The 20,366-nt window shown below is 49.2% G+C and overlaps 1 protein-coding gene across 5 annotated transcripts; it reads right to left on the bottom strand.

Moving 5' to 3' along the window:
* Nucleotides 1–895: 895 nt before the first annotated feature.
* On the bottom strand, nt 896–20,335 carry USP20 (ubiquitin specific peptidase 20). Of its 5 annotated transcripts, none has more exons than XM_066201496.1 (25): nt 19,466–19,748; nt 16,706–16,816; nt 16,297–16,350; nt 15,605–15,667; nt 15,354–15,485; nt 14,637–14,733; nt 14,372–14,441; nt 13,684–13,797; nt 12,488–12,566; nt 10,729–11,170; nt 9,697–9,834; nt 8,392–8,504; nt 7,787–7,959; nt 7,229–7,323; nt 6,747–6,780; nt 6,491–6,536; nt 6,038–6,218; nt 5,488–5,614; nt 5,234–5,403; nt 4,526–4,607; nt 4,141–4,249; nt 3,703–3,805; nt 3,381–3,452; nt 2,531–2,725; nt 896–2,180 (listed from the first exon to the last, which is right to left on the bottom strand). In XM_066201496.1, exons 2-24 carry the CDS (start codon nt 16,784–16,786, stop codon nt 2,565–2,567), a joined length of 2,736 nt encoding a protein of 911 aa, XP_066057593.1. In that variant the 5' UTR covers nt 16,787–16,816; nt 19,466–19,748; the 3' UTR covers nt 896–2,180; nt 2,531–2,564. The 5 variants fall into 5 exon arrangements, with proteins under 5 accessions (XP_066057593.1, XP_066057592.1, XP_066057591.1 ...); XM_066201495.1 differs by having other exon boundaries at nt 896–2,183; nt 19,466–19,747; XM_066201494.1 differs by lacking the exon at nt 19,466–19,748 and adding an exon at nt 20,287–20,335 and having other exon boundaries at nt 896–2,725.
* Between the last annotated feature and the right edge of the window lie 31 nt (nt 20,336–20,366).

Below are 20,366 nucleotides of genomic sequence, written 5' to 3'. Positions count from 1 at the left end.
GTGGAGCTGGGCAAAAAGGGAGAAGAAAATGAAATTAGGGTTTTGTGTGGAGTGTTTGTGTCACAGTTACAACAGAGCAATGGCTCTGCTCCCCAGAACAGGAGCAGCACCCAGGAACTGAACTGGAGAAACAAGGGGCGGGAGCAGAAAATCTAATACTGAGGTTTGCTCCATCAGTCCCCACTGCAGGAACAGTTCTTTCAGCTCCCCTTTTTTGCAATTGGCAAAGGGACCTGATAAAAAAGGGGGAAAATGATTTGCAAAGAGAAATGATGGGAGTTCAGCATTGGCACTGGCTCCTAGAGCTGTGTCTGAGGTGCCTCCGGTGGAGCTGGGGGAAAGCAAGGCTGCAGCTGGATCTCAGATGAAATCAGGATGCAGAACCAAGCCCCGAGTGCTTGACCAGGCAGAGGGTACCCCAGAGCAGAGTCAGGGCAACAGGCAGCCGCCGTGTGTTACCAAGGGAGGGGAATGGACCAGCAGGGATATTTGGCCATGGAACAGTGACAGGAAACTTGTAGAATCCTGGAACAGCTCAATGAAACTTCAAACCCTTCCCTTGCAAGTTATTCCCAGGATAATATTGTCAATGTGTGGCACATCCAGGCCCTCCAGGCTTCCTGAGGCACACTCAGGGGAAATGGGGTTAATGAAAGGTGAAGGGAGGTCTGTGAGCAGAGGCTGAAGGGGCAGGTGCTCTCTGAATAGGCACAGGATGATTCAGTGGCCTCAGGCTCCTCTTGCTGATGCCCAGAAGGATCTGTTCCCACACAGCCTCTGGTCAGCAGGAGGTTTGCATTTTATTTTCTATTACATTTTTGTTTTTAATTTTTCTTCCTTCCCCACCCTGCTCCCTGGAGCTGTCAGCCCCTCTCACCAGGCAAGACAGGCCATGTTGAATGCACATGTATTTATTGTACCACTTTCAGCACAAGGTCTAACACTGAAGCACAGGAGTGTCATTACAGTCTGTACAGCACCCTCTGGAACACGGACAACACGGACATGCAGCCCTGCAGGCTCTGCAGCAGATCCCAGGGCTGCTGCAGTGGGGAATAAAGACAGCTTGGAACAATGAGAATCTCAACAGTGGCTCATTCTCTGACCTCCCCTAGGGTCTGGCTGGCTCTAAACAAGCATCCCATGATTGTAAAATTAACATGCTGAATCAATTACAGACAATTTTTAAAGAAGTTGCTTTATGCAACAAACACTTGATCTAAAAAAAAAAAAAAAATAACATGAAGGCCACGTTTTTCTTCTCCAATTCTCCTGCCTTACCCCCTTGTATCTCTAAGTCAAGGAGCAGCCTTTCCCTCCCTCCCCCTTCTTCCCGTTTTCCGTGAGGAGCTCAGGAGCCAGCTCCATGCAGTGTCTGGCACCGCTAAGGCCAGACTTGGTGCTGTGGCATCACCCACACCATGAATACTTTGGCTCCTCGGGCCCTGGGAGGCAGCTCTGCCTCCATCAAACTGCACTCAAAGGCTTGCAAAGATTCAACTCCTGCCTTGCTGCAAGATGAACAGAAACCATGTGAAGAATAGCCCTGCTGAGAAAAGTGGAGTTTGGCCTTTTTCTGCCCTAATCCCTGTCTCTGCTGCATTGGTGGCAGCAGATCTGGGAGCAAATTCATTAAATGAGCCACTGTACACACAAAGGACACCTGGAATGACCTCAGCACACAGGTGGGGGCTTGTTTGCAGAAGGAGCTCGTTCCTAAAAAGCTGCTTCACCAGCCTGGGCCCTGCTCAGCTGGGCCCCCTCCCCAGCCCCAGGTGCCCCCCTGAAGGGGCTCTGTGTGATCAAAGGGGCCCCTCCTCAGCCTCAGCTCCTCACCTGCTGAGGGGAGACAGACACAGGCTCATGGCAGGGGCAGTCTGAGCAAGGTTTGGGAAGGAGGGCTCTCCTTCCAGCTTTGTTGTCCAAAAACGTGCTGAACACAGGAGATCAGACACAAGGAGAAAATAAAACTCTGCAGGACTATGAAGGTGTGGGGTTGGGAGTGAAAGGAGAAGGGAATAGCTTCTTTTCAAATTTCTTAGTTGATTGCAACTGAATTTGCAAGAATTTGATAAAGAGCAAAAGTAGGAAGTTGTGACAGCACCACCAGCACAAAACCACAGGGAGACCTCGTGGCTTTATTCAGGCTCAAAACCAGGTTTCTCTGGTTGCAACATTGCCTGCTGGAAACATAAATAATGTAAGAGAAGTGCCAAAAGCAAAACCTGCAAAGGAGCAGAGTTCAGTGCACTGGGGACAAACTGGGAGTGCTGGTTTGGTGTAAGCAAAGGGAAGGGAGAGGGCTCAGGTCAGGACAACCCTGTGACTGTGCCTGCAGCCTCAGACCACGGCTTCAGCCAGAGGTGAGGTGCAGAGCTTTGTCCCAGTCTCTCCCAGCACCAGCCCGTGCTCAGAGCCACATGGAAGGAGAGGAGGAAGCCTGCCCGCCCCGGGAGTGGTGGGGGAGTCCCAGACAAGGAGGACATCCGACCCCTCAGGATTCCCAGCCTCCCATCCCCCACAGAGGTACCTGTGCCGTCCCTGCCCTGCCCCATCCGCACAGATCACACTGCACGTGTCTCTGCTTCGATCTTCTGCTCCCCGTGGAGGTTTTCCAGTTCCTGCACCTGGGCCACGTTCTGTCTGATGGCGATCTCGGGGCCCCCTCCGTACAGGGTGCTTAAATACACCCACGTCTCCTCGGAGATCTGCCCGTAGTCAGCACCTGGAGGGGACAACAGCAGTCACCGGACGCACCAGTAGGGAAAGGTCAGCGACAGGATTTCCCCTTCAAACACTTCCCCCCACAGGCCCATCCCAGGAGGAGGAGGAGACATCAGTGGTCCCTCCACCAAGCCCCTGCAGTGCCACCTCCTGCTGGAAGCACAAGTGTGTTCTCCGTTAATCCATGTCCACAATCTACACATCTTCTAAATCCCTCCAGGGGTGGCGACTCCACCACTGCCCTGGGGAGCCTGTTCCAAACGCTGACAGCCCTTTCCATATAGAAACTTCTCCTAATATCCAATCTAAACCTTGCCAGGCACAACCTGGGCTGTTTTAACTTTGGAAGCTAAACAACAACAGATGCTGAGTGAAGACCACACCAAAAGCAACACAAAATCAAAGCTCCAGCACAAAGGGGAATGGTGGGAGGGGCCTGGGGAGCAGCAAGGCAGGAGCTGGGGATCTGCAGAAGCAGTCACAGCAGCAGTCTGGTCATGCAGGAACTGCCCCTGGAGAACTGGCTCACTCGGGGCAGGGGCTGGGTAGAGAACTGTCATCCTCTTGCTCTGTGACTTCATTATGCACAGCCAGATTCAGTGGAACAGTCTCCTTTACCTTTCAGGAGCACCACAGGCAGCAAGCATCAGCCTTACCCTGCTTGACTTGCACGTGGCCACCTGGTTTCGTGAGGGCAATCTTGGTGTTGTCAATTGGTCCTGGGGGCTCTGTAGGAGAACAAACATGTCAAAACCCACCTGATTTCCTTGCTGCCACCAGATTCAGATGCTTTCCTAACTTCTTCTCTTTGACATTCTTGTCCTGCCCTGGGGACCAGCAGGCAGCCCCAGTGGCTGGCGCCTGAACCCTGCCCAGCCTTGTCACCCCAGGCAGGGGCAGTGCTCAGCCAGGACCAGCAAAAGGACTCATTTCCAGTCCCCCTCTCCCCCTGACAGACCCCCAGTGTCTGATCCTTACCGTTATCCTTGCCCTTGACAAAGGCCTCCCACTCCCGGAACCACTGCATGCTGATGCAGTAGATGACACTTGGAGACTCCTCTGCCTGGAAAGCCTTGTTCAGCTGGGAGAGCAGCAACAGAGACACAGGAAGGACTTGGTCACTCCTGAGATCTTCCATTAACTGTAAGGCAGCCTTGCCATTCTCCAGAAGAACCCCATGTAATTCCTCCCTCACACCCTGTTCCTGCTCACCAGAGCAGGCACAAGACAAGGATGGTTTCACACTCTTGTCTGCACAGCATTCTCATAGCCCAGCTGCCTCTCTGCACTGCGGAACCCCCAGGCCAATCTCCTGGCTGGGCTGTTGATCACGTTCTGGAAAACAGGCAGGAGTTTTCCAGGTCTCCATTTCCACCCCTGCCCTTTGCCTTGCTCCCGGAGGCTTCCCCTGCCAACCTTGATGAAGGTGTCGATTTCGATCCTCCTGCGCTTGGCCAGGGCTTCGATCTCCACTTGGCAGATGGAGCACACGTACAGATGGTTCACTGCAGGGCCACCCCCAAACCTGCCCACGGGGAGAGGGAGGGAATGGAGAACTGCAGCACAGGGAAACTCTTCCCAGCCCTGCATCCTACACACAGGGATTTTAATCCTGCTCCAGACACTGGTGAGGGAGGTGCATCTGCAGCTGAGGGCACAGAGCTGCCTTTACTCAGCCACACTTTTGCTCTTTGGCTTAGCTCTTGATGTCCTTTTGGGACAGGCACGGATAAAGCTCATCCTGGCTTAGATCGGGAGACTCTACAAATACTAAGATAAAGAATAGAATGGACATATTCACCTGTTGTAGAGATATTCCCACACATTTTGTGGCAGAATCACAACCAGGTCGTCAATGTAATGGTATTTATTAGGAGGGATCCCTGTGGAGGAAAGGCAAGTGGAAGAGTTAATCAGGGATCTCATTATTGCTGTGTACAACAGACACATAAAAAGGCAGATTTTCCTTTCTGAGAACTCTGATCCCAGAATCTGCATAGTTTTGTAATCAAAGACAGTCGTAAGTTCATTAACTGTGGAGGTTTCTCAATCCACAGCCCCAATTTCTAATCAAGTGCTCCATTACCAATTTAGAAGAGAGATCTACAAACACCAAATGCTTCCCAGCATGGCTTATGAAAGAGCAGCAGAGTCAGATGTTGTACCAGCTCCCTTCTGCAGCTCGTGTTCCCTTCTCCAAACCAACCCCGAGGGCCAGCCCTGCTGACAGGGTAACACAGATAAACCCTGCCCTAACTGCTTTCTACAGGTTTGTTTTTAAACGCAGAGACTGAAAACTGTTGTTTCCCAGTACTAAACACCCCTCCAGGCTTCCAACCAGCAGCACAATGGGTAGTTGTCTCATCCCTCCCTGAGCAGGCCGGAGTTTCTGACAAAGAGGATCCCACTGTAGCTTCCCCGTATCAGGATGGCAGCTGGAGCTTTTTCCTGCATTTGTTAATGCACCAGGAAGCATCAAAGGTGCTGCTCCAAGGCCCAGCAGCCTTACCTCCATGGGAGCACAGAAAGGTGTGGTTGGTGATGGGCCCAGGCTCAGCAAAGGTGTTGAATTTATTGAGCCACTCTCGAGAGATGTAGAACTGGAGCAGGCTGTGCTCCTTCATGCTGGCCAGGGACACGACCTTCTGACGCTCTCGCACAGCCTCCTCACTGCTTTTCCTGCAGCAGGGAAAGGACAACTCCATTTGGGAAAGGCATTTCCAGGTGCTCTGTACCCAGGAGGGGGCTGAGGGCACAGCTCACCTGTAGAACAGCACATAGGCTTCTGCATTCTGCACCACGGTCTCGTGGACCTCGGTGACGTACTGGTCATCGAACTCGTACCACTGGCCATTGATGACGTTCTGGCAGTAGGCAATGTAGTGGCCACCTGGAACAGAAAGCACAGCACTGCTGGGATCTGCAGTGCAGACAGAAGACAGGCCTGGGATAATGTCAGCAGCACAAACAGGATTAGCTGCTGGCACAGAACAGAGAGAGAAAAAAAAAGGATAACTCCTGTTCAGGCAAGCTTTACTGGAGCAGCAGAGCCTGGCACTGTCACCCTGATTTGCCTTCCTTGGAAGAGCTTCTCAGCAAGACTGAACAGTGGGAAAGGGTCTGAGCCAAGCCTGTGGGGAGGCTGAAAGAGCTGCAGGGGATCTGTCAGAAGCTGCTCAGTTCAGTTTCCAAAGGGCAGAGGCTGCTCAGGCTGAGAATGGAGGGAGTCTGATGCTGCCCTTCAGCCCAGCAGAGCTGTTGGCTACCCCTGACCACACTCCTCCATCCTGCTCCTCTCCCGGGAGGGACTTACTGCCAGCCGTGCCGTGGTGACAGATGACGGACAGGAGGTCGTAGGTGGTGATCTGGGACACGCACTCCTTGGCCAGGAAAGGTCTCAGATCCAGCCCTTCCAAGGGGAAGGAGACATGGCTGTTGATCTTGAAGGAATACATCACCTCGTGCCGGAACCTTTTCAAGTGGATGCAAAGGATCTAAAAGAGCAAGGACAGAGGACACCAAAGGGCAGTTTTGCCATGGCAGCTCTGGGAGCACAGCACATCTCTGTGTGTCTGATCTTTGCAGGAGTTCTTTGCCTGTTTCTCATGCGTCCTGCTGGCTCATCAGCTTAGACTGAGAAAGTCTCTTCTGATCTAAATAAAGGACTTTGCCACCAAAAAACCTGCTGGTTTTATTCTACCTCTGGTCTCCTGACCTCCTCAGTGGCTGCTAGAAGAGAATTAGGAAACAAGGTGCTTTTACCCACCTCTGGGAGCCGGAGGACTTTGCAGTACTTTACTCCATTCCGCAGCCTGAGGGAGGAAAAGAAACGAGCTGTGAGGACTCTCTACAGCAAAGGCATAGCTGGGTCGTGCTCACTTTGGAATCCAAGGCAAATCCTGAATTCCGGCAGAACTATCCAGGCAGAGGACACAACAAAATATCTGACAGCAGTACAGAGAAATAGAATTCCAGAAACAAAACTCCAGACATGCAACACAATACAGATAACACCAACTTACTTCTTACACCGTTCACAGCTGTACATGTTGTCCCCTGCAGAGAGAGAAGAGACCATTATGCAGCTGCTCAGAGCATACAAGGCTGTCACAGCTACATTTCCAGACAGTGCAGAGAAAGCAGACTAAGAGCCTTTTGGGCATACCAGGATGAGAAGAGATCAAAACAACTCCTCTCAATAAGTGTAAGCAAAAAGGGGATGCAGCCAATTAGCAGGACAGATGAGAAAGTGAAGAAACTGAGGATCCACAGAACTCAACCAACCAACAGCTCTGCCTATTCCTCACCGAGGACACTCTCACCCAGATTTCCCACCCTCGAGCAGGTAGAAAAGCTCCCTCCTGCTCAGAGATGCTGAGCTGCCAACTTCTGGCACTGCCAGTCTCTAATGACACACCAAGGCAGGATTTCTAGATTTAATCTGCCTGAAAAATGCGTATGGAATGCTGCTCCATGCTGTCAGACTCCAACGAAAAAAACTCACCCTTCAACTCATCTGCTGCAAAAAAGGCAGCAAGGCAATCCTCCAGTGTCACCACGGGACCCCAAAACCAGCTAGGGATACAGGACACCACAAATCTGCAGAGGAGAAGGGATTAAGGGTTACAAATAAAATAGCTGAATGCTTTGGCACATAAAACCCCAAGTGGATGATGAATTTCCCTCTAGCTGTAGGTCCTAAGCTCATCCCACATCCCAGAGGAGCAGGGAAAGCACAGCTGCTCTCAGCTGATGCTCCGACTCAAACTGGAAATGATTTGGAAAACTACAACAGGAATTAATGTGCTCTGGAGGGCAGGTCTGAGGCAGCAGTGAGGGGTGATCAGCTGCAGAAGAGCTCTCAAGGTGTGTGAGAGATCTAGAGGAGCAGTAACAACTGGTCCACATGAAAAGGCTCAAAGCCCTGTGAGGTAGCACAAACTGTCCTCCAAGGAATGGTTCCAACTGACATCCCAATGTTAACACCATTGGTTAGGGACAGCTGCCCTCCAGCACTGCAGGGCAAATCCCAGAAAACAGAGCTGCTGCAAAGGGAACACACCTCCGGATATACTCCATGATGAAAGCAATCCAGCCTTGTGAGGCATAGTTGTCCCCACACGCCCCTGTCTTGGCTGGCACATTTTGGTAGATGGCAGAGTGCAGCTTGGCCAAGTCCTCTTTCCCTGGGATTGGGAGTGACAGGTCCTGGAACGTCTCCACTGTTGTAGAAACCTGGAAATATCCAAGAGGAAGAGGTCTGGGTTTCCCATGTGTGTAATGGAGCTGGCACCTGACCTTCATCACCTTTTATCACTGCTTGGATTTAGCCTAGGCTAGAAACCTGAGCTGGCTGCAGAAGCAACCCTCTGTGGCTAATTATTCTTCCCTGCTGTCAGCACTGACTTCTGTCATGAGTTTTGTAGCACTGGACTCAGTTTTCTAAGTGAATGTGGTACTGCTGGGTCAGCTCAGCAACACGGATCAGCAAACACAGAAACACATCTCCTTGGCACGGCAGATCCTCACACCTCCCTGCCATCACCTATCGCCACGTCAGCAGGTGCTGCATCCCACAGGGTTTGGAAAGAGCACCACCATTCCCTAGGAAGAGATTTACAAGCACAAAGCCTGTGCTGGGTGACTGGGAGGGCCCAGGACACTCACTCTGTCACAGGTGAGGCACTGCACCAGGCTGAGGATGGAGCCGTCGAAGATGTCGGAAATCACACTGCGGTAACGGAGCTCTTTCTTCTTTTTCCCAGAAGCCTGCATCTGGGCTGGAAAACAGGGAATGGCCTCTCAGCCTCATGTCTGCAGAGTCACGCAACCACATAAGAACATGGGACAAGCATTGTCCTGATATTCAGATCCCATTCCAGGGACATAGTGAGGCAAGATGTGAAGAGACACAGAGGGCTCTGTGTGGTACAAGGGAGGGGCAGTCAACTGAACCAACACCAGCTGGCTCTCAGGAGGCAGAAACTGTTGTACCGGAACTCCTGTTTCCAACCTTTTACATGTTTAAAAGCCAGGCCCTGCCAAAGACAGTCCCTGGTTTTCTGAGGTCTTGTGACACTTTGCTCCAAGCTTTGCATTTCACTTCCTCTCCCCCTCACCTGCCTCTGCACTTTGTCCTTTTTCTTCTCCTCTGACATTTACCACGTGTTCCCCAAGTGTCTTGCACTGGAGAGGACTATCCACAGCAAGGACTGGCCATATGCAAGGTTTTGTTTAACACCAAACCCTGTCCCCACACACACGTGCAGGCAGACAGAGGGGTTTTCATGCAGCCAGAACATCTGCAGCTGTGCTGACCTCAGCCAAGAGGCTGAAGAAAGAATGTTCTCATGGAGCAGCTGGAGGGACAGTGGTACAAGCACAAGCCATTGTGTTTGCAGACTATGCAGCGCTGAGGGATTCTGATTTGCAATTTGCTGTGGGATGAAGGGGCCAGTTCGATAACAACACAAGCCAGGCTCCATTCTGCAGCCTGACAGTGCTCCCAGCACTGCAGGGACATCTGCAGCCCTAATTCCATTCCTGTGAGCACAAGATGTCCAAGAGGCAGGAAGCTCTGTCAATAACAGCATCTTACAGTTCTCTGGCCCACATACCATGAAATTCAAGTCTGGCAGACAAATGTTTATGTACCTCCACACTCTCCTAAAGGGACAGAGCTTGTGCCTGGGACTTCAGAGCCATTTTATCAATGACAAACACAGCACATAGGTGCAGACATGGCTCATTTCAGGCTCCAGTATAAGAACACATTAGAACACAGCTGTGCCCAGAGCAAGACTTTATCTGCAGGTTTACTGCAGTCTTTGCCAAATACTATTTTAGAACACGCTGATGTCCAGGGGAACCAGCACTTCTTACAACTGTTAATCAAGAATCACGATGGATTCCTTCTCTCCCCTCCTCTACATGCTCCCCCCTTTGCCTCCCAGCAATCCCTCTTTGCACTACCTTTCTTGAGTATGTAGGAAGGTCCAAGCCTGGCAGGACTGGAGCGGGGAGGACTGCTGGAGAGCTTGGAGTGCATTTCATGATGCACTGGACTGCAAGGGCGCGAGGAGCAGCGCACATAGGCATCATTGTCAGGTTCTGTTTGGGAGAATGGGGAGGGAAAAGGGCACTGGTGAAAATTCCAGTTATGAAAGGCAGCTCCACTGCAATCTGTGTCAGCCTAGCTCTGTGTTCCAGCACAGAATCCTCCCCAAAAGCACAGTTCAGTGTCCATTAACTGTTCTGCTTGCACAGGCTGGCAGACACAGCTCCCTCAGTCACGGGTGAGAGTGCATACGGAGCTGTACCTAACAGCTAATAATTACACACTAAAAATCCCAAAAAACAACCTGCCGTTTTTTCACACTTGTGACTAATTAGTTTTTGCAGCTTGCTCCTGTAGCCCTAATCCACACAGACAGCATTGCTGCCTTCAGTGCCAGCTGGCAGAGTAAGACTCTTACATAAAGAAGTGTTGAAAGATCGGATATGTTCAGCTTTGAGGTGACTCCACACTGCTGCTCTTTTCTTTTCCCTGAGACACAGAAATGCTCAAACTGTGCCTCTCCCTTTTCTCTCTAAAGTCCACAGTCCAACATTAGCAAACACCTTCTGCCATGCCTTTTCCACAGCTAGTATTTCCCCAGGCCAGCATATCAAATAGAGAGATGTACACATACCAAACCTTTTTTCTTAAGAAAAAGAAAACTCCATCAATACAGAGTTTGCAGGCTTGGCAGAGGCAGCTCTCACTGCTGTGCCTTTACTCAGCTCACAGCCTGGCTAAGCACCTTTCTGGCTCACCGAGTACACTTCCTTACAGAAGCAATTGTGCAAAAAGGTAGGGACTGAGGAAAACCTTGGATGCAAAATCTTTTGAAACACAGAGAAGGAACAATCACATTATCTGTTTGCCACTGCACTACACCACAGTGCCTGTGGAGGATGGTAACACATCTTCCTGGAAATATCCCGACTGGAAGAGGGGTATACCTGGTGTCCTACATGGGCTGGCAGGACAGGGAGCTGGCAGCATCTCAGGGGAGGCTCTGCCATCGACTGGCATCATCGTAGTATCAACATCTGCATCCTCATCCACCTGCTCTGAGTTGCTGCGCCGATGGCCGCAGGAGAACTTTCTGTCCTTCATCCTCTCTTTCTCCGAGATCCCTCTCCCTGCTTCATCCTGGATCAGCAGCTCTGTCTCTGCCAGGGAGCTGCTGCCCATGCTCCCTGAGGTCCGACTCTGGCCCTCCCCTTCCCCCCTGTCACTGCTGGAGTCACAGGAGAGGAACTCATCCTCTGAAGGGCTTCGGTCGCCCTCCCGCTTGTCCTCCTGGTCACTGGTGTCCAAATCCCTCGTCTCTGCAACAACGGGTTCCTTCAGCTCCTCATGGAGCTGATCCATCAGGCATCGCAGGAACTCCTGGGTGTCCTGAAAACCAAGATTCCATGTCAGTATCCAGCCAGAAACGGGGCAAATGAGAGGGGCAAAAGAGGAGATGGCTCCATTCACAGCCCACTCCAAGACTGCCCACAAAGGTGAGTCTGCTCTGCAGCACACAGACCCAGCTAAAGCAGGGCCATGCACCAAAGGGCCTGTCTCTTACAGAAATGCTTTAACTCCTAAATAATTCAAGGCCAAATTTTTTTTAACTGAATATCTTCAGCTGAAAGACTTTGAAAAGTCAGAAAACAGCTGTAGAAGGCAAACCAGGCATGCATTTATCAGGGGTTTGCCACAGATAATAGGGAAAAAACAAGGAGAAACCTGATGAAAACAGCAGGCCCTGGAGAAAAGACTCCTACCCACAAACACGTCCTAGGAACACTGACTTCTGCTCATGGCAAGCCACCTCTTAGAAAGGGCAGATTAAAATCTTTAATAACCAGGGAGAGGAACCAGAAACCCAAAGCTATACAGTCTAGGTGCAAGCTCCTACATTCATAATACATGGTAAAAGAGCTGATACTTTGGCTTCAAAGGAGCTGCTGATATTTTGACAACTGCAGAAAGTTAATTACGACGTTTCAGATGTTTTATGAAGTTTGGCTTTCAGCCTGCCCTGCCTACCTTTCAAATTTATCTCTTCAGAGTTTTCCAAGCCAACATATTTCACATCAAAGACAAATATAGGAGTTCTTTCATTAATCATTATTTTTATTCTTTGTTTTGATTTCTTGTCACTGTCACAGTTTTGATGCACTGTCACTTCTCTAGTAGATTTTCTAATCATAGTTTGTTGTTTACATTTTGTTATAAAGAACAAACAGAAGAGCTACGCTGATAAAGACTTCAAAGGGAAAAAGAAGGATACTACCTTTATGTAAGACTTAGTTTTGCTGTAATTCCCCAGAAAAAGAATATGGAAGATTCCTATCTTTGACTTTTTAGTGCAGATTTATCCAGGTTCCTCAGCTCTGACATGAATAAATAATAACAAACTCCTATAGGGCAGATATCAATAGATCTCAAAGCTGTTTATAAAGGATCTGACCACTGTAATTTCAGAGGTGAGCAAGCTGGCACGAGAAAATGAACTGATTTCATACCAACAAGCCAGAGGCAAGCCTGGAAAAACCTCCAGGTCTGCCAAATCCCACCCAAGTGCTCTATCAGATCACTGATATTGACACAGAAAGGCCATGACCCCCGAGCTCAAGCTCTTCCCTCTGAACACAAGCACTACCACTGCAAGAATGAAATTCCCACCGTCTTTGGAATAATGGCATGGGTTTTTTCAGGCCCCACCTGCTGTGCATAGCCTCGGAACATGGGATTGACAAGCTTGATTCCATGGGATAGACCGCTTGGAACAACATAACTCGGGCTGTTCAGACACGGAAAAAGAAAAAAGAAAACGTCAGTTTGCTTATCAGGCCTGGAGCCAGCTTGTCTAACAGGCCATAACAAAGGGTGTGGTGTGTAGTTAGAGGACAAAAGATAATTATGCACCTGCAAAGCCTGGGCAGAGATTTCTGCATGAGCTGGGTGACAAACAGACCAAGAGACGGAAAACACCTTGCAGTTATTTCAGTGGGTCTTTCCAGAGAGACCCTTGCCCAAAACACATTTCACTTAGAGCCCTGGCACACTTCCAGTGTGGAAAGTGATTCTTTCCAGAGCAGAGTTCAGCAATTAATTACTTTGTTTCATTTTCCAGCACCATGTCTGTCTCAAAATCTGGGCAGGCTGACCACCCAGTAAATGAAGTAAATCTGATCAATGTTAAAATGACATGATATTTCTTCAAAGCCTGCAGCTTCCTCCTCCACAAAGACACAGTTCACCTTGCTCCATATCATATTTATTCCTTAAGTTAATAATGAACTTGAGGCAAACATGCAATGCCATTTAAATTCCTGTTTTGATGGGGTTTAATTTATTGCACAGAGCAGACATCTTCAGATTTTCACAGAGCTACATAATTTTGCACTGTCCTTTGAACTGGTCTAGAATTTGAACCAATAGCAAACATTTCCCAAAACGTCCCCTGCATTTTCCACACCGTTCAGTGAAAATCTCTGAATCACTTTTTTCATGCAAATCATCAATTCCTCTGCTAATCAAGAGCAGTGCAATTAAGTGCTGGTCACTGAAGTCCATGTAAAATACCAGGAGATAGCTCCAAGTATTCCCTTACTTCACCATTTTTTCTTCAGCGCCAACAGGGGAATTATATTTTTTAAAAACTCCTCCTTTTTAAAACTGTACTATCAGGAATGATTTCTTTTCACTGACACCAGTGTGCCCACTTCATCACCAGCAGGATATGGGATCTCCTGGATCCCAGGGAATCCTCACATCCCCATCCACACAGGGGGAGAAATCACTGCCTCAGACAATGCACTTGCCCCTGAGGATCAGATTTCCTCTCTGCTGATGCCAGACCTCAGAACTAACACACCTCTGAAGCCTGGCCAGGTTAGATCAGGGTCAGCACGCACCGTTTCTTGTGCCAAACCTCAGACACCAACTTCTGGTAACTCTTGCATAGGGCAGGTTTCTTATCCGTACGGACCAGTCCACCACACTCCAGGAAAAACTGTGTGAGAGGTGGGCTACAAGAGAAGGAAAAAGAGAAGAATTCAGCCCACAGAAATGTCTCCTCTGCTTCTATTTATTTATCAAAACTTCATGCGGGCCTTATCAAAAGCATGCTTAAGGTACTGATTTTAAACCAAGGGAGGAAGTGATTCCAGATGCAGATGTGACTCCACACTTGGATCAAACGAAAAAAGCTGATCTGAACCTGTTCTCAGCACAGAAAAGATCCTGGAATTAGTTTTCAGCAGGATGGCTAGACAGTATTTTAGGATAGACTTCATTAAAATGATATCATTGGGAGAATAAATAGACGTGACAAGGCTTTCTCTGGGATAAATAATTTCTGTTGCAACAGGAATTATGAAGTTTTACTTCAAGCATTTGTCTAAACATGAGTCTTGTACATAGCCACGAGCTGGCTGGTCCCTCAATTTCCTGTTGCAACACTTCTGTTGCCCTAAAAACTTTTTTCTGTTGCCAGCCTGGCTAATCTCTCTTTGCAAGACTCCTGAAGGTTTCAGATCAGAGGTGACACTTTTGATATTTAGTGAAGTCACTTAAGACAACACTGAAAGCCCTAATGCCTACCAGTTTGAGAGAGCCTGAAGTGCTGCATTCATGTAGCAGGAGTTCCCAAGATTTTTCATTCCAGTAAGGCCTAAAGCACAAACAAGAGAGGGATGAATCACTTTCCAGATGTGCTGCTTTCTATATTCCTCCCCAGGGAGAGGGAATCCAGCCCTTTCTAGGCAGTCTCTACATTCTGCTGCCAGGAACCCTCTCAGTTCAGTGCAGGTCCTACAGACTGCAGAGTTGCCCTGCCAGCCCTTTCATCAACTCAATGCAAAGTTACCTCTTGGTTTCAAATCATCATCCTCTGATTCAGATTCGCCTTCATCAGCCACTGCAATCGGAACAGCTTTCAGAGGGTGAGCAGGCAAAGGAGAATCCTAGATTAAAGACAGAGAAATGAGTATCAGTCACAGGCCTGCTTTGAAAGATGAGCTGTGAGAGATATTATCTTACATATAAATCAAGCCTGCCTTCAAGAAAAGTAGGAGGAGAAGGAAGAACAGGTTGCACTGTCTACCCTTCTCACTGAGGCAGCAGGGAGTGGAAATAGTGCCATTACTGCTTCCAGTACACGTGATAAGAAAATTCAGGAATGAGCAGCAGTGTCAGAAGTACATGGGTTTCTGATCTGAAAGATCATGGATTTCCATGGGCCATGCGTTGGAATTGAAAATGTGACAGACAACTTCTCACATGCAGATATCCCATTGGAAAGGTTAAAAATACAGTCAGAATGGATATTCAAGTCATAGAATCATAGCATCATAGAATGGTTTGGGTTGGAAGGGACCACAAAGGCCATCTAGTTCCCACCCCTAAGTCATTTGTCTTTTTGCTGGGAGAGCCTGAAAGTCAGGACTAATGGTCCCCTGGCTACAGGCAGCCACTTTGAGTGAAGGCATCCCCATCACAGCCAACGCTCCACCATGGCAGAGATCACTTGGCTGATTTTACACCAGGCAAACACTGAGCCCTGCCCCGTGTGACACAGACCCACCTGCTCAGGGAACTTGGCGGGGGCTGAGGGCGGGTGGGCAGCCAGGCGCTGCTCCAGGAACACTTCCTTCTCACAGGCATAGCACCACACACGGAACGTGGTCAGGTTCACCGTCAGGTTGTGCTTCTTGGCCTGGAAATTAAAAAGGAAACAACACATCTGGCTGGAGCTGCAGCACAGGACTACCAGAACATGGAACAGGAAAAATCCAATTCTGCCTGTTTAAATGGAGGGAACAGAGGAAAGCTCACCTGTGCATGAAGTGTGCTGTGGTCAGCAAAGGACTCCCCACAACCAACATAAGGACAACCAATCTAGAAAGGGGAAAGAGCCAAAGCACAATGGGCACATCAAGTTAGACTCTTTAGAAAACAGTCTGTAACTCCAGTCCCAGCACCAGCAGCAACTTCAGAATTATCTTGCCAGTTTTCTAACCTGTTTCTTATTCAGGGCCCAGAACAAGATGGAAATTTAGAACTGATGGAAATTTAGAAGTGATTTAAGATACTCTGTTCCAAGGCCATTGCTCCAACAGGGATCTCATCTGAGCAGCCCCAAGCCTGGGCATTCCAGTGTAAAAATAAACAGTCCCTGCCTGCCTGCATGTCCCATGGCACTCCCTCCATCCTCACTTGCAAGGTGTCACCCTGCAGCCCCTCCACAGGTGCCAGCAGAGGCAACACCCACCCAACAACCAACACTGGGGAATTTATTCATTCCTACTGGGAATACAAGGACAATCCCCTACAAGGAGTAAATTATTACATCTTGTCAGATTGTGACAGTGTTATCCTTTCACCTAGAAAGTGTCCTCCTTGGAATCCATCAAAAACCACTGTACAGTTCTACTGTGAGCCCCTTCTTTGCTCCCCACTCTTTTTTCAGTATAAATGCTATTCAAGTGAAATCCCACCACATTATGCAACAAACAAGCCATTTTTACCTGAAGACAAGCCCAGAGGTTTGGTCCCACAGCTCCACAAGACTGGCAAGTACCCTGCACATTCATGATAAAAGAAAGGTTGTTTGCTTGGTTGGTTTTTAAGTAACCAAGTCCTTGAAGAGTGAGAAACTTCTCTATGAAACAGCTCATAGTATTTCATTCCTTAACACCACACTTCCAACCAAATACACAACTGCACCAGTTTCGCTAGGAGACGCATTCAAGCAGGATAAAATGACTGTGGGAAATTTGTGGGGTCGCAAAGGGTGATTTCATGGGACATGTGGGTACATCAGTGAGAGAAGGAGAGTTTCCCTCTGGAGATGAGCAGCGTTTTCTTCAAAAAGCAAACATGCAAATCCATGCACAACAGCTAAAAGGGAAAGGACTGAGAGCCACAACCCTGTACCTTGGATTTGAGCAGCAGATCATCCCTGGTCACCTCTCCTATGGAATCCAGGTGAGGACAGATGTCCCTTGTATCCCCCATTTTCACCAACACTCATCTGAGGAGGGTTTCCTAGGACAAAAAAGGATGGCTCCTTTCACTACGTGTCAGATTTGCTCTCATGACTGTAGGAAGATACCTGAGGACATGTTTTGCATATTAGAGTTCCATATCTATCTTGAAGGTTCAGAGATTGAAACAAATCTAAACCTGGAGCCCCACAAGCTGGCACAGTCTGGCCCCACTGCTGAGTGGCTGCACTGTGGCATTGTAGGGAAGGAGCAAAGCCATGAGGAGGAGAGAGAAGCAAATAAAGCTAATAATCCATATCATGGAATGTGCCTTCAGAAATGCTGGGAGGTGCCCGGCACAGCTTCAGCTGCAAAGATACAAATCTAATTAGCTCATTTGCATGGAACTCTGATGAAAAGTGAAAGGTGGTGCAGCCCATGACACCAGTACTTAGCCTGGGGTGTCTGTGAGCTTCATGCACCCAACTGAGCTGATCTGAATCTAACATTTCGTTGTTACAATGCTTCATAAACATGAAAAATATGATTAGTTCTAAATGAAGCTGGGCAAGAGGGAAATAGACTTAAATGAACTGTAACACCGATAAGGAGGCTTCAGTCTCTGAGGAATTTACCATTTCATGGGTAGATTTTTAACAGTGTTAGCCACATAAATGAAGTGTGTACAAAACGTAGCAACCCACTGTTCCACCCAGTTCATACATCCAAGCACCACAAGAACAGACGATTTCAAAGCTTAGGAACAAAATAAACACTTTCATGGTGGTCCATGGATATGTAAGAGACTTTAAACATGTCTCAGTAACATGCAGCTATAAAAAAACCAAAAAATTTGTGTTTCTTAAGCGTATTTTAAATAACCTTGCTTATGGCTGTTAAAAAATAGAAAAGAAGATAAGTGATATTAATAGCACAGCCAAGGATCCAAAATATTACAGCTGGCTGCAGATGAAGCAGATGTGAAGAGCCCACATCATTGCAACAAAGAAGTGGAAAAATCTGATGAACTTGATGTTAATGACTCCAGCAGCAGCATGGCTGCTACACTCTGGGTTTTTTTCACATTTTGAGGACATTTGAAACAATTCCCAGTGTTATCTGGTCTGAATCACTGACAGCAGGGAGAAAAGAAAAAAAAAAATTAATCGAGGCCATATAAGTAACACTTATCTTGGGAGTGGAAAAGCTTGCCTAGCACCTTGTCCTGGCAGAAGATAAACCTCAACGATAATTCTACAATGTTTTCCCAGCACTCTCTAGAATGGAATAAACTGACGGGAGGAGCAAAGGGAGAAGAAATCGTATGTGCATGGCAGAAAACACCACAGGGGTGCTGACCTGGATCTCAGTAACCTGTGAAGAGAAGCTTAACAAACAACAGAGCAATTTCATGCAGCTTCACAGAGAAGGAACACAGCACGGTGTAACACATGTTGATTTAAAAGACAAATGACAAGAGCACAGCAGCTTTGACTAACACATAAAACTGGGACATTTCAGGCTCTGAGTTCCTTCACCAAAACAGACCCCTTTCCCCAAATGCATCAGCTGGTCCAATTTAAAAAAAAAAAAAAGTATCAATGCTACAATTGCTATTTCACCATCCTTGATTTCTTATCTGTCTCCCAGATGTTCCCCAGAAAATCTAATGAACAAAATACTGTTTCAAAATTAATTCCAGACCCCATATCTTCACCAGCTTAAGCTAACTGGGAACTGCTTTCGAAGCACAATTTGTTCAGTAGAGTCTTCACAGGATGTGGATGGTTTCAGTGCATTCTGTGGGACCACCCTTCTCCTCAAAATTAAAACCATGTCTTTAGACCTTCTAGCACTGGAGTGCTGATCTTCCCACAAAGGGCTTCCCTTTCTGAACAACGCAGGGAAAACCTCATTTCTGCCTCTCAGCCCTGACCACACACACCAGAAAAAGGTTTGTGACTGTTCAGAAGGAAATATTCAACTTCTGCCTTCCTACGACTCTGCCCCAAGAGCTTCAGCTGCCACACAGAGCTCTAATTCTGCTCAGGAAACCAGGAATTTCATAAAAGCACTGCCAGGGAGCTGAACTGTGCTTGTCAAAGTGTACTGTGCATGATGGGGAAAGAATTTACTCTAAAACAAGTCTTTTAGCCTGTCTTTCTCAAGCACCACTGAGGGAGAACAGTACAGGAACATGTCAGAACAATTCCTCCGTAACTGCAACCTACTTTCAGCCGCTTCAGCTGCTGCCAAAGCCAGCGTCTCTGCCTTCTACAGGAACACATTTCTAGGTTTTCGCTGGTTGGTTGTTTTTTTTTTTTCTTAAAACAACTGTGGTTTTGTACCAAAGCTAGAACCAGGTGTCAAGAGTTTCAGATCCATGCAGGCTGACATTCTTCAGAGCAACTGCACACATAAAAGAAATCACTGCACTGTTCATCCACAAAACAACTACCAGGTCTGGTCTTGCATAACCTACCAAGAGAAAGAAGTATCTGCAGTTGTGCTCCGAGACATTTTCTACTTGAGGTGCAGAAGAAAGAACTATTTACCGAACTGCCCTACTGACAAGGCAGAAGCAGAAAGCAGGTGCTCCTCCTCGCAGCTGCATGATGTATGGGAAAACCAGGAGGTTTATGTCCAACACGGAACGGAGAGCAGGTCTGAACACTGATTTATTATGGGAGGTCACAACACAACGACTCACCTAGAGATTTAGCTTTCAGGCAAAAAACACCTGCGGGAAATCCCCCCTTTGTCCGCTATGTCGCTCCTCAAGCGCAGCAGACCCCCAAAACAGGAGTCCTCTCCGGACAGACGCTACAGCTGCCGGACACGAGCGAGGCTGAACAGAAACAGCCTAAAGCCCTGGGGCCGCCCCAACGCCGGGGCACGGCAGGATCCGGGCCGGAGCCCCCGCGGCCGCTGCTGCTGCATCATGCCCGGCGCGGCCCGGCCGCCCTCCCTCCGCACAGAGTCACACAGCCACAGCACAACGCGGGACCCGCCGCCCCGGCCCGCGGCCCTCGCTCACCTGCGGGATGCCCGGGGCGTCGCCGCCCCCGCCGCAGGCCAGGCCGCCGGGAAGGGCCGCGGGCCCCGAGCAGCGCAGGGAAGCGGCGGAGCAGCGGCGGGTGTCGCGCAGGCCGGGGGAGGAGCGGGGGCCGGGCCCGGCGGGGCGGGGCGGGGAGGGACCGAGCGGAGGAGGCGGTGGTGGCACTGACCCCGCGGCGTCCCGGGCCCGAGGGCTCCCCGGGCGGTCGGGGCTCAGCCCCCAGGGCGGCTGCTGGAGGGGTGAGCCCCGGCTCGTTCGGCCGGGGACCCAACAGTGCGGCTCGGTGCCTCGGTCAGCGGGGAGCAGCGGGGTGAAGGAGCCACGTCCTGCTCCAAAGGCTGGTCTATAAACCCCGCTGTGGGACCTACGCTCCCCAGGGCGCCTTCTCTCCACGGCGTCCCTGACAGGCACCGGCCACCGGCGGAGGCTGCGCTGTCGGGACTGCGAGAAACGGAACGACCCTCGTGACTTACACAAGGTCTTCTCAGAGAAGACAGTGCATGGCCCAGGGGGGGCACGAGGGCTCCCAGGCCCGTCCGGGAGGGCGCGGAGC

This window comes from Chamaea fasciata, unplaced genomic scaffold (genome assembly GCF_029207755.1).
Source record: "Chamaea fasciata isolate MVZ Bird 193981 ecotype frontalis unplaced genomic scaffold, bChaFas1.0.hap1 SCAF_20, whole genome shotgun sequence".
Taxonomy (NCBI): domain Eukaryota; kingdom Metazoa; phylum Chordata; class Aves; order Passeriformes; family Sylviidae; genus Chamaea; species Chamaea fasciata.
Note: the sequence above shows the minus strand (reverse complement) of the source record. Positions and strands in the feature narration are given on the sequence as shown.

Bases quoted from the DNA above. Each gene is read 5' to 3' on its own strand.
- USP20 (XM_066201494.1), bottom strand. From the start codon at position 16,786: ATGGGGGATACAAGGGACATCTGTCCTCACCTGGATTCCATAGGAGAG. The intron at 16,351-16,705 runs GTACAGGGTTGT...ATGAATGTGCAG, and splicing joins ATCTGCTGCTCAAATCCAAG to GGTACTTGCCAGTCTTGTGG. The intron at 15,486-15,604 runs GTGAGCTTTCCT...TTTAATTTCCAG, and splicing joins ACAGCACACTTCATGCACAG to GCCAAGAAGCACAACCTGAC.